Source organism: Limulus polyphemus, unplaced genomic scaffold (assembly GCF_000517525.1).
Source record: "Limulus polyphemus unplaced genomic scaffold, Limulus_polyphemus-2.1.2 Scaffold1322, whole genome shotgun sequence".
Classification (NCBI taxonomy): domain Eukaryota; kingdom Metazoa; phylum Arthropoda; class Merostomata; order Xiphosura; family Limulidae; genus Limulus; species Limulus polyphemus.
Window position 1 is genome coordinate 228,528 of NW_013666932.1, and position 16,639 is coordinate 245,166.

Sequence of the window (16,639 nt, forward strand, 5' to 3'; positions counted from 1 at the left end):
CATGTGAAAATTATTTGGAAAATTTAAGATCTTTATAAAGTTAACCTTTCAATACAATCAATACGAATGAAGCCTGTAAAGGTATATGCATTATAATTTAAAGATGAAAATGATCAGCTTCTACATGATGAGTCAATTATGGGGTTTAACATACAAAATAGTTGAATAAAGCTAGAAGTGTAAATACATTTTCTTTTAGTGTGTTTTAGGTGTTGTCTTAGCTAATCATCAAGAATTCTGGAAGACCATCAACTCTTACGTAACTCATGGCTCCGACAGTCAGATACAAGGCACACAGGGGGGAGGGGTTCAAATAAACCTTCTTTTGGACTACAAGTAAATAATAAATCTTTTTGTTGCCACATCTGTGTGCAGGTTAACAGTAAAACTAGTGTCCTTAGCACAACCATAATGTATTGAAACACAGTGAATAGCCAGTGGTGCCATTTCTAAGTACAACGTGAATGGGTAAGTACCATTCCATTCTTCCTATTGTACAATTATATTCTGTCTTCATAGTTACATTTACGCTGGGAGGATTAAGTACACTTAAGAAGTCTGTGGCTGTTTATTCATAAATATGGTGAATATGAAAGATTCAAATGACACTTCAACCTTATGTGATAAGGCACAAAATAGTTATAAAAAGGGATTTTCATAAGTATAAATGTGACAGTCCCACTTTATTTTTAAAACCTGCGTAGATTTTTTATTTAAACAGATCTTGTTCATCATTAAGCTCTCATCATGACACATGCAGTGTTTTAAGTGAGTGTCTCCTTGAAAACAGTTCATTGTAGACTTAGTGGCAAGCCTGCCATTTTGACCTGTCAAATGCAAATTTCCATGCCTTGGCCTATATTTTACCCAATTGTGTGTATGTTCTAAGTTATAAATATAACTATCTTCATTTCATTTTTGAGCAAAAGGAAGAAAAATATGTCCATTGCATTAGCAAGCCTCATTCATGGCAAGTAACAGATATGAACCACACTGGTCATGCCCAAGTGCACAGACTTACAATAATGACCCCCCAAACAACACAAAGAAATGCAAGTAAATGATATGAGCATTTGTAGCACAAGTTACATAACTGACAAACAATGCACACAATTACTGAACTAATAAAACAAGAGAACCTCCAAACTACTTTGTACAATGTTAATACGAATGCTTTGGTGTTGTTCAAACCAACATTTTTCATGGTTGAGCACGGCTAACTTAGATATGTCTGAGGTGCCACATCAACCATGCAGATTACTTAAGATTTTGTTTCAGAGGCATAAAAAGATTTGAAGATTGTAATAAAGAAACTAGCAAAACAGTTTCAAATCATAATCCATCAACTAAATTGTTCATCCTTATTATGTAGAGTATTTTGAAACAATTCTTCAGGAAAGAAACCGCTATTAATAATTACTAATCAACAAATACTTCAAATTCCCCCCCCCCCAAAAAAAAGGTTGTTTTTTTTTTAACTGAACTCTCACAAGGTTTCCATGAAAAATAAAATCTATGTATCATTCAAATATCAAATGAAACTTGAAAAGACTAGATACTACAAAATAAAACAAGCAGTTCATTTATTTACACATTACAAGTCACATATAAACATTCTACCTGGTTAATTATATAACATGCAAAGCTTTTAAAATAGTGTTACTGTATATCTAAACAAACTTGATCATTACTTACGTTCTCTGATTTTCTGTTAAAATATAGCGGTAAAGTGCACTAAGACTGTAGTACAAACCACAAAAAATTATCATCTCTCTGTACAACAGTTTATAAATGCTGCCTCTCCATCTCAGTAAAAGTTTAGCAAAACCCAAAAGCCGAGCTTTGGATACATTCAATGAGTAAGTAACTGTCATCTTGAACAATGTCTCTATATCACTGCCAGTACTGGAAATTATGAAACCCCAAAAGGGATAAATTCATGTATTTTATAATGGTTTAAGCCAAAGAAAATGTCACACACACACACTCCACTTTCTTCAAATCTGCTATGTCAAGCCCATGTCAAATCTTAAGTGTCTAATTCCACACAGCGTAGAAGACAAAAGCTGTTTATTGTCTCAATGAGGAGGAGAAGGTAACCACAGAAACACTTAGGTTTTCCCATTGTGTGATGAAAGCAAAGTGAAGTACACAGAAGACTTCAGCAGTTTCAAGGAGTTTTTAAGTCTTGTTCTGAAAAAAGTTTATATATTTATTAATAATCAAAACACCACAAGTTTGATAATGCATAAGCACACAATCAAAAATCTTGAAGTATAACACATGAAAATCATGAATTACAGTCAATTAGGCAAAACATTGCAATAAATAATGTATAACTTGTGTTTATTACAGATACCAATATCAAGCAACTGAACGATTTCTTTCTTAACAGCACTACCTTATTTTATAGATCAGCGACACAAAATTACTCTACATTCTTATTACCAATATACTAAGTTGCTAACTTAGCTCATCCAGTTTTAGTTAATGGTATTAGTTTGGCAATAGTTAGAAAAAATTACCTCTACTCTCCACATGATAATAATAAAAAAAAAGTTTTATTTAAATCAATGTTTCAACATTGCAACTTCATCAGGATTATAGTACAAAGCCATTTTGATGTAAAAATATTTTTTGCTAACTTTATTGACAAAATCTCCAAGTCCAGTATGCAGTACAAAGTCTGAAACACAACAAAATGGTATTACCTGCATGTTATAATATTAATGGATGCAATTATGAAAACAACATTTTTCTTAAAAAGCAGCATACTTTCTTATAATCACACATTTATTGATAATTACAAGCCCTTGTAAAGAGTAGCTATCTCTTGTAAGTTACATTGACGTTTTACAATATTATATTATTCTAAGCTATGATTTTAGATGACAATTTTCTTGATACTAATAGTTATAAGTAGCTTTTAAGTTTTATAATTCATGCTAAAAAATTTAAGAAAAAATTCCAAATAATGAAACAACTGAATACAAATTAATATTATTCCAATTTCCTTGCATAACAATAACACTGTCAACAATTTATCTTAGAACTTGGAAATGATATACAGACTAACCCATAATTTAGAGTAAGGAAGAAGATGCAAATTTATATTACACTTTAAATGGCTTAAAATATTCAGAAAACAAGAATTGTTGCAAGTTGCAACACATAATAAATAGACTTAAATAAACATTCTTTTTTGTGATAACCATGAATTTTAGCAGACAGTATCTAAAGACAGATACAAAAACATGGGTATGATAAAAGGACATATTCCACAGCTATCTCAAAAATACAATTGATGAACACAGTCATCACCAAAGTATGCTACATGTATTTTTCACAAGAGTTTATAGAAAACAAAATGACAGTTTTGTTCCAAATAAAGAGAATGAAGTACAAGTACTGGCTTAAAAGTTATCTTTATAATGTTTCAATACCACCTTTAGCTAGTAATGTTACACAAATCACAAATGCTACTTCTGTTTGCAAAGATAGAATTGAAGATCAAAATGATAGCTGCAAGATATACATACAGAAGTATACATAATAATGTTGTCAACATTTAAACAAACAAGTCTACTTCCTGGCTTCCTTTTTAGTCATTCAGAAAATTTCACATAAATCTATAAAGAATTTTGGGTTTACGTTGTTATACACTTATATGACATGGAAGCAAAGTGATGACTGGATATCACTGCAAATTTAACTATATATATTAATTATATCAAAGCCTATTGTATCACTAAAAACTTGGAGAAACAGAAATGGAATCATCAGCTTAAGAAAACTTACAGTAACATTCATCAAGAGAGGTTAAATTAACTCTTCGGAAACAGTTAACTGAAAGTGTGTAATCATTAAAGAAAGTTGATCCAAACAGACAAGTCATGACCCAAAACGTTAAACTACATTACATAATGAAATTAACTTACAAGTGAATAAAATCTGGTCACGAGATAAAAAATTGTAAATACATAACCATGTCAATACTTTTCTAAGTAAAATTTTCTATCACTACTATTCATAAGGTTTTCCTTGCATTGTCTTGGTCATGGCAGTGAAACGTAGCTCAGGGGCAATATAATATATGTATGGTATGTTATTGTATATGGGATTTCTCAGTAGGATGAATGCACAATACATGTTTATGTAGTTTTCTGTTTTCTTAGTATCCAACACTGAACATAATTAAAGGTAGAGTGGCAAGATATCTTAAAGTCAATATCTGAGTCAATACATTTTTAATAATAAGTACAAGTGAATGGAGTCCTCTATCATTTAGGTGGGTTGCTTTTTAATCTTACTGATTCATGATTTCAACTTATTCCCAGTTAGAGTTAACTGTAACATTACTCTCCCAGTGAGACAATTTACTGTCACTGGGTTGTACTGAGGTTTATTACACAGTCATTAGTCTACATTCACGTAAATGAGTTAAGACGCCATATGCACGCAAGTGTTGCTATGACTTTCAGTAAATCAGGTTGATTAGGTGAACAAGTTGATCAGATGGCCAATAATTGTACCATGCTATTTGCAACAATTACGTTAAAACTGATGATGGTCTAGTGTGCATATGATAAATTAGTAATGAGGGAATGGCTTAACAGTCTGAGACACTAACTGTCTTGACAGTTTCCCATGACTGCTGATGTTTGAATCATATTTCAGGTAGAATCTTATTTTAAATTTATTTTAAAATAATAATCCAAACAAAAAGAAATGAGAGGTGATTAACACAATTTACACATACAAGAACAAGGTTAGAATAATGAGTTCAATAACCACGGTCAGACTAATACAACATTGGGTTCATAAACAACTTCACTTCTATGGGTCTACCTTTTCTCCATAAGACCCCTGGTTTCTTTTAAGTGTTTCAGAATTACTACATTTTCCAACCTAATACTTTAACAGAGAATGCAACTGCCAACTCACCGTTTTGGCTGATCTAGTCCTGTCCATAACTTACAGAGATTAAAAGTACATTATATTAAAACAACTTTGAAGCCTCATAATGTCATTACAGCCTATGTTCAATCTTACTCTATCTCATGACCATGCATCTTGAAAATAGAGCTGGGCAATTAGTGGAATTTGCTAATATATTAATTGTTGACCTCAAAGAATTACATTCAACTAATCAATTAGTCATGTGAGACCTGGATAGTTGTAAAATCAAACAATAATAATAATCCAAAACATTAATTTTTTTAGTTAATTACTTTAGTGATATTAATTGTAATTATGATTATTATACTTTATATTAATCTATGTAATAGGTGCTCAAAGACAATCAATTATATTGATTAATCACCTAGCTCTATTTGACAAGAGTTTTTCTGCATAGTTCCCTTACAAAAGGCTCCGTCATAAGGCTGGCATGTTCATAGCATACCTCTATCCCCCTTGCAACTTTCCATTATTCATCTAGCATATGAAAAACAGTTTCCAGCACCCATTTCAACAGTCCATTCATGCAGGAATTTATAAGCATTGCATCCAAAAACTTGATTGGTATATTTTCATATTCATATGGAATAATACTAATGTCCTTTTCATTTTCCTGTTGCACGAGATATGCGACCATTGAGTTAATATGTTATGGAAGAAACTTGTGTACATACAACCTTTGTCACTTTGCTTGACGGAGATCCATTATGTTGCCTGGGACACATATATAGCTTTTACCAATGACCTTTGGGTCTGTGAATTCTCACCTGTAACAATTTACTTATCACAAATTAGGTATAACTTGCCACAGGTGTCTGTGGATGATCCTGACGTCAAAGTTGATAAATATTCCTTTGTTTCCCAATATCATTAAATATAAGGGATATCTCCATCTTGAAAATTTTAAATCCATGACCTGAACACATCTTTATGATCCGAGTGTATGAATATTTTGCTTTGAAAAGAGCTATTACATATATTTCCAAAACATGGTCACTTCCTGATAGCATCACAATACCTACAAAATGCCAAGCACTGTTAAAATATAGCTCAAGTACATTCCATTCCACCCCAACCTGGCTGTGGTTATCATACGACTTGTTGATTGCATTTTAACTTCATCTGAACATTACATACTCAGCCCTCCGAAAGATTTGTGTTGCAAGGAAAACTTAGAATTGTGGAGAATACTAGCACCTTACTAAATGCTACAAAAGAATGTTTCTCTTATAACGAATAATTTATATTGAAACTTCAATCAGCTAAATGTCTTTCAGTCACCTCACTTTTTATGCTATTATTTTTTATGGAATATTATTCAGTGATAAAGATATTTTACTCCCAAAACTATGCAATAATCCAGCTACTCAAATCATGTCCTTAAACTAATACAATTTGGGTCTATCCTAAAATATCACACATATATATGTTTTACACACCATGCTACTCTGCTTATTCTGAATATACTTGACCTTAATTTTGATTATTTAAAATTTTAATGAATGAATTAACCTATAAAATTCAAGTTTCCAATCTTTAAGTGTAACAATTTTAAAATCTTTATTACAGGACTGATTAGAATTACTCAAGCTTAGAAAATTCTGCATAACTCAACATATCAAAGTATTTACCCAATAATCAAACCAGAGTTTAAGTTTAAAAATTATATATCTTAACTGTTAGTGTTTACAAATACCAAAATATTATCACAAGACCAAACTGAGAACCACATTAAAAATGTTTAAGGCAAATTTTAATGTTCAAACACTAACAGTAACAGATAAGCTAGACAACATATCAAAAATATGGAAAGCTAACTTGTTTTAAGCTTCTACACAAGTAGTAAATTTGGTTTAAATTGATATCAGTTTCTTTTTCTGTAGTTAAGTTTAAGAGTAAATGACATTATATTTATAATAAAAATTACAAAAGAAATGGTATCATATATCATACTACTAAAACTATTATTACTAGTGTTCCTCACAAAAATATCTGTACTTAGCCTTCCCAATTAGAGTTTCAATTCATTACTTGCATCTAAAATGATTAATTCATACATTCAATTTTCAAATTTCTGATTAGCCATTAAACTTTACAGTTACACTGAATAGCTGATGTTTAACAACATAATTATAGTACTGGTAGCAATACTAATACTACTAGTGAGTACTACTAATTTTATAATTTGCTTTGGACTATTTTAGAAATAAAGATATTTGAAAAAACACGTATTTTTCTAGACCTATTAGCTTTCCAATATTTCGCTGGCTTTCGGCGTTGAAGCAGTATTTTTTGTGTTACTCTACACAATTTTTCGAATCTCCACAATCTACACTGTACAGTGCACTGAAGTGTAGATTACAGATGTGTCAATCTTTCCATCTTTTAGTTTTACTTTTCCGACACCGAGTTACCAACGCTAGTCACTCAATAAAGGCGGTAGAGGAGTAGTGCTAAGCTTTAAATAAAATAATGAATGATAAAAAAACTCAATCTATATTTCTATATTGTAAAGGAAAAATGTCTCACCGAATTAAATTTCGAAAGTAGCTTCTGGTTCGGTAACACTAACAGATATCCGTTGATTCTTATCTTAAATTAAACTGAAACACAGACATCGAACAGTCTCAACTCCCTGCTTACAAATGCAATGCGACAGGATCATTCGTCTGATGACGTAGAACAGAAGAGTTTAAACCTTTCTGTAATGGGTTAACCACATTTCAAAATATAGGTATGTTCAGTAGATTTCTCTATAACTGGGTGATGAAATAGTTTTGCACACGGATGCTAATATTCATGCATAAGAGCAAGTAACAGTTTGATATATTTTAGCGCATGTGTGGTAAGTTAGTAACAAAGAGCTTACGCAGCTGTTATCACAGAAACATAAAAAAAGGCAAAATCTAGAAACACGAAGTAAGGTCCGCCAACCAAAAAAGTGGTATTTTCCCTTATCATGTTGTTGACATGTTCATTCTACTTTATTTTCACTCATAAATTCTGTTGAAAGCTATATTTTAATTTAGATGCTTGGAGGGAGCTGTTAACAATGACGATGATGTAATATCTAGAAAGTTCATTATAATGTAATAATCGAGAAGATTCGTCAAATATCTAAAAACGAACGTACAATGTAAATATAAGTAATCATAAATCGCATCTATTCATCTACTTGATCCATTCTTTATGAAATTCTACAAGTAAATTTATTTGTAAGTTATGTGTGTACCCTTAGCAAGAAATTTTTGTTAAAACACTACTTGTGCACTTAGGCTTATAACTTGCATCAAAGTGAATGTAGCCTTTATCGTTACTTGGTCTGGACTTGGAATTATTTTTACTAAATAATCCAAAAGATCCCCCCCCCCCAACAATAGAATACACATTAAAACACTTGTGTCAAAAGTGGGGTTATTGTGGTGAAAATAAAATATAATCTTTACTAAACTTCAATACTACAATCCAGGCAAGAGGTAAAATCAAAGCTTTATTGGAAATGACGAAACAATTAAAAAAAAGATCGAGGAGAAAGAAACAAAACTGAAAGAAGAAGAACAAAAAAGAAAAAGCAAAAAATCTGCGCCTAGCATGATGTGGTGGTTAGGGCTCTCAATTCACAATCTGATAGTCGCAGGCTCGAATCCTATCCCCAAAATTGCTTGCTCATTCACTCATGATGGCATTATAATATGACAGTCAATCCCACTATTCATTGGTAACAGGTAGCTCAAGAGTTGGTGTTGGGTGGTTTTGATTAACTGCCTTCCCTATGGAGACAGCTAAAGCAGATAACCCTCGAGTAGCTTTGCACAAAGTTAACAACAAACAGAAAATCTGAAGAATGAGACAGAAAATTCAAAGACCAAGAAGAAATTTATAAAAATTAATAGCAGATCAAGAGATAAGGCACAGGAATTCAAGAGAGAAGTTAAAAAAAAAGAAATCTAATGCTTGAATACAAATTAAAAACAAAAATAAATTTTATTGAATACATGGCTTTGGAAAATATTAGGGATGAATACAGAAATTACAACAACAGGCTTTTAAAAAGTGCAGAATGACATCAATGAAATACAGAAAGGCTGTAATTACAAAATCAAAGAAATGCAAAAAGAAAAGTGACAAAATAAAACATTTGAAAAATAATTGGTAAACATAAAGACTAAACCAGCAACACCTCTTTCTGCATCTGCCTAAGAATTCCAAGCTAAAACACCATATAATGTAAAATTTGGAAGAGCAACATTTATTTTTCTACACCTATTACCATTACTGTTATTCCATCTGTTACTGCAGGAACTTCGTGTAGTACTTCAATGATGTCAATACCAAATCGAGTTCCAGAATTTAGCCAGCCAAGTCAACAACATTAACTGAGAAACCAATGGACTATGATGGAAAGATACCATGGGAGGGATATCAAACTCAGTTCTAAATAATTTCCATAGTGAATGGGTGAGACAAATAACAAGTTATTCATCTTACTGTCCATTTAAAAGTAACCATAACATTAAGTAACCTTCCAGCTGAGCAGTTTGGAGTGACCACCAGAAAGAAGTATTCATAGCAACGTTTTGGAACGTAATATGGAGAAAAATAGAGATCTTAGCCAAACTTGCAGAAAATTTGGAAAGGTTTGCCCAATTATCTTAGTAAGATGCTTCTCGTGAAATGATTATTTCATTGCCATATGACCAATTTATAGGTGCCATAACAAATAAGAATAAGGCTGAAGTAAAGTAATCTCTCTTGTTGATTACTGAACTTTAATCGATTAAAGCCCCCAAAAAACAACTAATGGTATCATTCGAAAGTTACAGGATTATCTGATCGAGTAACTAAATAGACACTTATTTCAATAAATTACTCATCATTGTAATTAGCAAACATCTAAATTGAAATATTGAAAATATAGCTTACAACAATTCTTAAAATATATACCATTACTATATTATAGAAGTATATCTTGTGAGATTATAGCCTTTTTAATTTGCAAACAAAAGTACTTAGAGTAAGTGTATGGAAAAAATTGCTTTAATACACACTTAATATGCAATTGTGACTTCATAAAGTCTGTAATCTTGAATTTCAGAAATATGGTATTGCTTAGAGGAGTTCAAAGGCATGATGACTGCGTGAAATGAAGAAAATACAAATTTATGGTTCCTTTGTAAAATGGATTAGGTGTAGATTAGGAATTAGCATGTCAGGATGTGAATCAGATAGCTCAAGGTTCGAGTCCATAATATGCCTTCAAACATGCTATATGCCTTCAACTGTAAACACATTATATAAGTGGCAATCAATCCAACTATTCATTTAAGAGTAGTCATGTAGGCAAACAGTGCTGCTTAATGGTTGCCTTCACGTTGATCAGTGACAATAAGCTCGCGCACCTTACTTTAGACTGGATAGTCTAGATCATGGGTCATTTGCTGTAGAAAGTGGTCTGGCATATGATTTTCTTGGCTTTTTCCAGAGCCTTTTGAGTGTAGCTCAACGTTATAGAATTTCATTGTACTTCTTCTCCTAATTGATATCAGGGCTTTAATCTTCTTCACAACTGGTCATTTTCTCAATTATATAAAACTATGTCTTGGTTCATTTTGTGGCTTGTTCCTAACAATGCCTTTTATATTCTGAAATTTGGCCTAATGATGGTCATAGGTGATATGTTGTGGAGCTTTAATCTCAGCTGTACCTGTGCTAAATCATGGGGTAGCTTTTGGTGATGGTGGTATGGAGGATATCGGTGTTTTAGTAGCAGTTAGTTGTTGAGCCCTTGGTCTCAGTCAAGGGAAACAAGACTTGTGCTTAGTCAACCTTTTGGAAGATCTTAGCTCAAGAAAAAAATTTTTTTGGTCTTAAAATACAGTGACCCCACCAAAGCGTGCATATTTGGCACTTGTACCAGATGGTGATTGCATATTCTCTGACGGAACACCTTATCTGTTGGAAATGACATCTGGTTAGTGACTAATTCATTTTCTCTCTAACTTTCACCAGTGTGCCTGTGGAGTGGTAACTTTGGACTTGGTTCAACTGGTATAGTAAGTACTGAAAGCAAAAAGTCCATTGCATCTGGGTACACTTTATAGCGACTTTGTGGTATATGTATATAACACGTATTTCTATCTTCTTATAGCATTATCAAGACATACGGTAGTGTGTCGTGCGGTCCAAACAATCTGCTGAAGGACACACTGTTTGTGATTAATAGGAGTGATAGGTTAGCGATTTTCCACCTTTTGTATCTCGGACTGAAGTGACCCAAACTATCCCATATTTTCAGTGGATGTACGCTACTGGACTCTTACTTCACATACCATTAAGAAATATCCGAGATATAACATCTCCAATTTTGACTGAGTTTCTTCTTTTTTTTTTCTTCGCACCAAAAGTACGGAGACTTTATTTCATAGAAAAAAATACTTAACTTTTATGGATATTTTTCATATTTAGTACACTGATAGATCTTTACAACCTATAATTAGGAATCTCATTTGGTGTAAATATAAGCTACATGTGCAAAGTTATTCAACAAAAACTACTCAAATTTGACCAAAATATTAGCGAACGCCTACGCAAAAGTCACGTGAGCTATCGGTCTAACATTTTTACTACAGCTTAATCTAAGAGTTAATGTGGAACCTTTTTTAGTTTTTTGTCATTCGGATTGAAGATGGCTGATTTAGAGCAGCAAAACTATAAGGTGAAAGAACGTGCAGATACACAAGTACTGGTTAGGCCAAGCAAACTAGATTAGCAGTTTCTAGCTCAAATTTTCAAAAGAACCATACGGGTGAACGGTTATTATTGATTATTCATTGTAAATTTTTAAGCACAAGTTTACTAGACTTTATTAAATAATCCTAATCGAAGAATGTTTAGCTTAAGCAATTAGCATAAATATTTATGTTTGATATGGCCGATTGCACGGGCGTGATGGCCAAAAACTGTTAATCTAAATTCTCTGACGTTACTATAAAAAAAAGCTATTAATACTGTTTTAGAGAGGAAAACTACCACCATATATTTTAAAGAATCTGGTTGATTCTGTAAAGTAAAGGTCTGTTCCGAATAATAGGGTTGTGATTTTAAAGCTAATGTGGGTTACTATCGAGTGTCACTTTTAGTTGCTGTGGTTTGTTGGTATGAATTGACAAAAAGTTATATCTAATCAAAAACACCTTAAGTGTGAAAAAAAAGGTGCGTCCAAAGAAGGACTGAGTTTGCGACTTAAAGAAATGAAATCAAAATTTGCGGCCAAAGTGGTAGCTACACTTATAGCATTGATAAGTATTTTACAGCAAATATGCATTCATTAATTAGCTAGGCCGCATATTTTGTTTTACCCACCATCATGTCCCGCGTTGAACAAAAAACGCGGCCTGGCTAACTAATGAATGAATATTTTCTGTAAAATTCTTATTAATGCTGTAAGTGTAACAACCAGTTTGGCCGCCAATTTTGATTTCATTTCTTTAAGTCGCATACTCAATTCTTTTTGGCAGCACCTTTTTTTCACACCTAATGTGTTTTTGATTAGATAGTATTTATCCTAAATTTAATTCTTCATTCTACGTCTGTGTAAGTTTTGCATAATATAGTCAAAAATGCCATAAAGTTTGTTTTGAATTTCGCGCAAAGCTACACGAGGACTATCTGCTCTAGCCGTCCCTAATTTAGCAGTGTAAGACTAGAGGGAAGGCAGCTAGTCATCACCACCCACCGCCAACTCTTGGGCTACTCTTCTACCAGCGAATAGTGGAACTGACCGTAAAATTATAACGCCCCCACGACTGAAAGGGCGAGCATGTTTGATGGGACGGGGACTCGAACCCGCGACCCTCAAATTGCGAATCGAGCGCCCTAACCACCTGGCCATGCCAGTCCTGCTATAAAGTTACCTTTGTTTCTTTGCTGCAAAACTGTATGTTGTACAAAGATGTTGACAGCAGTGTTCTTCATTTGTTGTTCAAGTGATATCTAGAAGTTACGAGTTTATCTATGTTGTAACAAGAACGACCAGTCAGATGAGTAGCACTAGTTACTATGGGTAAATGTGACATTTCTTGCAAACAAAACTAAAAAAACAGTCTCGTATATGTATTCAACTTGAATAATTGAAAATAGTGGATCCAGTGACTTGTAATTAACAACAAGGATACACAGTGTTTGTGTTTTATTGTGATAATAAAGAGTGTTCATATTGTATTTCACTTTGTACATCACAACTCAGGTGATAAGATATGTACTATTATTTCATAATTGTTATCTTGATCGAATCTTCATTTATTAAGTTGACTTTTCTGATAGCTTGAAGTATGGTTCAATTATAGCTGGATATATCATAGAGTGAATGTGTGAGAGGTTAGTGCCGTACCCACAAGATATTGCATTGCAGAGTTTGCTATATCTGCTGAAGTTTGGTGGTGCCCTTTAGTTTAACTTTTGTGCATTAAGTTGACATTTTTTCTATGTTAAAGAAAATGACATTTTCTAAAACTAGATGTGAGTATGACCTAGAGGGAGAGACAATCAACCAAGGTCAAGTAGTTGTGTGAGAAAGCTGTCTGGTCTAGAAGTTCTCTGCTGGATATAAGACTCATCACTGCTGCAAAAGTCTATGACATCTATCCCACTACAACCAATGACTAAGGAAGGAGGAGAAAGGCATATTGCTTTGTCTATGGAGTATTAGGTCACTATTGAATGAGCTACCTATTCCTTGCCAAGCAATATGGTACACAAGGCTATCAGTTTTAAATGATGGAACACAAGAGTGAATGATAGAGTTCCTAGCTGATACAGGAGTGGCCAGAATACTGATAGATCTCGTGTTATATGAGACATTGTATCATTATTATTAATGAAAATAATTATACTGTATCTTCCGATAATACCGTTCAGAAATATTGATTTATGCATGTACTTTACTTCACACACATATCCATTACACATTGTCATGTAAAGAATAGCTTATAACACAACACCTCGAGCAAATGTGCAAATTACTTTGGTAACTATCTCAGGTTACCTTAACAAATTATGTTTCAATTACTGTGGTCTAGATAATGTGCTGCAATATATGAGCTATTAAACTCAGTTGTTGTTTTCAGCATCATGAAATTAAGAAATTTTAGCTAAAATTATCATCAGCAAGAATTAATATTCATGTTGTTATTGCATTATGTATATCAATATACACCTAGAAGAAACAACTCCCTCACTGCATAATGAGAAATTATATACACGGTAGAGTGTACTAAAGAGAATCTAGCAAGGATCATAGGGTTCTAGCAAGGATCTTGTGGTTCTAGCAAGGATCATGTGGTTCTAGCAAGGATCTTGTGGTATATATACACAGTAGAGTGTACTAAAGAGAATCTAGCAAGGATCATGTGGTTCTAGCAAGGATCTTGTGGTATATACACAGTAGAGTGTACTAAAGAGAATCTACCAAGGATCATGTGTTCTAGCAAGGATCTTGTGGTTCTAGCAAGGATCATGTGGTTCTAGCAAGGATCATGTGGTATATACACAGTAGAGTGTACTAAAGAGAATCTAGCAAGGATCATGTGGTATATACACAGTAGAGTGTACTAAAGAGAATCTAGCATCACTAGATCAATCACTTTGACATTTCATCTCAGAAATTACTCAGTAGTTTGGAAATCAATTGCTGCAACACCATTTTGGTATCACCAATCTCATGATCAACAAGCCATCCTAACTCATGGTGATAAAACAGCTATCACTCTTGCATATATCTCTCAGAATGTTGCTCAAGACTCAGAAATCAAGGGTTACAAGGCTCTTTCAGCCGAGTTTGAGTTATAGTAATTATCTTCAGTTGTGAAAACTGTTCATGTACTAATTTCGACCATCTTAACTTATGATAATTGAATGGTAATCAAAAAATGCAGTACATCCTAACTGTTCATTATCGGGTTTTGTCCCAACCATATCGACAAGGAGGCCACGGTCAGCGGTTCAACCGATAATAAGCGCTGTCACTCACCATTACATCCAAACTTCCTTATCTAGGCCACCTTGATCAGTCAAATCAGCACGTTAGGTGCAACTCGACCAAATTGATAATTAGAAGATAATATCATTATAATCTGAAGGGTAGCTAAGATTTATAGACATGGGATTTTAACAAAGTGCGATTTCAAGAAAACAGGACAGGCAAAACAAGGTAAATGCATTTTGTATTTTTGTTTCCGAAAACTTGAAATGTTTTTTTTTGTTGTGTGTGTGTGTGTGTGATAAGGCTCCCCTGCTTTGTCACCATGACGCCCCCACTTGAACTGTGATCAGTATAATATTTGATACTTGAATACTAATAATGATCAAACTAGACAATCCAATTGAAAATACTGAATTACTATTATGTGTGTGTTTTTCCTATAGCAAAGCCACATCGGGCTAACTGCTTTATCCATCAAATTCGCAGACTTACCGCTGTCCCACCAGGGAACATTAATATTATGATAAAAAATCAAATAATCTGTAAAATATAGTGCTACAGACGACTGATTAAGTTTACTAACATGATTGCAGAGCTCGAAGAAACTAAATTTTCAAACACTAACTGGTCACTTTAATAAAACCCTCCACACTCATTCAAAGCATTCCATTTATTTTCCTATGTAAGAAGACCCCCAGTGGCACACCGGTATGTCTGCGGACTTACAGCTCTAGAAACCGGGTTTCGATACCCGTGGTGGGCTGAGCACAGATAGCCCATTGTGTAGCTTTGTGCATAACTACAAACAAACAAACAAATAAACTCCCTATGTAAGATAACGTATTGTATCAGGTAATAGTCTGAGCCTAATAAAGTTTGCCACTTCATAGTTATTTTTAAGATATTGAAGAAGAGCAAGTATTACAAATTTCGAAAGGATATAACGCTGGGTATGCTTCTAGTAGGCAATATTTTGAGTGGCCTCTATGTACATCATTACATCCGGGACGAACTGTCTCGTGTAACCACTAGCAGATCCTTATATGCGGGATGAACTACATTGCATGACAACTATAGCTATGTTTAAACTATGGTGTATCGGATATAAATCGTTGTCATGGTTAGTAGCTTGTACCATCACCTAAGTCTCATTATTAATTGGTCACTATTTTAATAACTAGATACTAATTGCTAACTAGTTTTTATACAGGTGCGATGTAGCTCTGTGGTAGAAATTTGTATTTCGGAACTGGGGAGCCGGGCTTGAATTTGCGCGATACAACAAAATATTACCAGCACTTTGAGTTGTGGATGAGTTATAACAGTAACAATCATTACCTTAATGCGAATAGTGGATTGTATGGTGCCTTCCCTCTAACCAGTAATTCAAAATTAGAGACGAGGGCAGAGTGTCCGAGTAGCATTGCCAGTTCAGTTTCAGTTGTTAATCTGCTGTTTGTAGGGAAGCCCTAAAAACAACTATTTTCTGTTTTAGTAGTGACCGTGATTCAATCCTGGGTTTTCTTAGTGGAGGTATGATGCGTTATCTACTGGACTGAAGTCTCCCGCATTAGAACTTGGATCAACTATTTGAATGTTTTCGAGATGGATGTCCACGTTTTGTTGACTTCCTTGCTAGGTAAATTCCGTGTATGTTTTCAGAGTGGTCTCTAACGATGTAGAAGGCTTCTTATTTTTTTT

General features: G+C 33.5%; 1 protein-coding gene across 1 annotated transcript in view; it reads right to left on the reverse strand.

Moving 5' to 3' along the window:
- LOC106463088 (bestrophin-4-like) overlaps window positions 1-7,633 on the reverse strand; it is an 18,892-nt gene extending 11,259 nt beyond the window's left edge. Inside the window, exons 1-2 of the mRNA XM_013923057.2 lie at window positions 7,489-7,633; window positions 1,696-2,193 (exon numbers count right to left, since the gene is read on the reverse strand). Coding sequence (XP_013778511.1) covers window positions 1,696-1,874 — 179 coding nt within the window. The 5' untranslated portion in view covers window positions 1,875-2,193; window positions 7,489-7,633. The remainder of the gene's footprint in view (window positions 1-1,695; window positions 2,194-7,488) is intronic.
- Window positions 7,634-16,639: the final 9,006 nt, after the last annotated feature.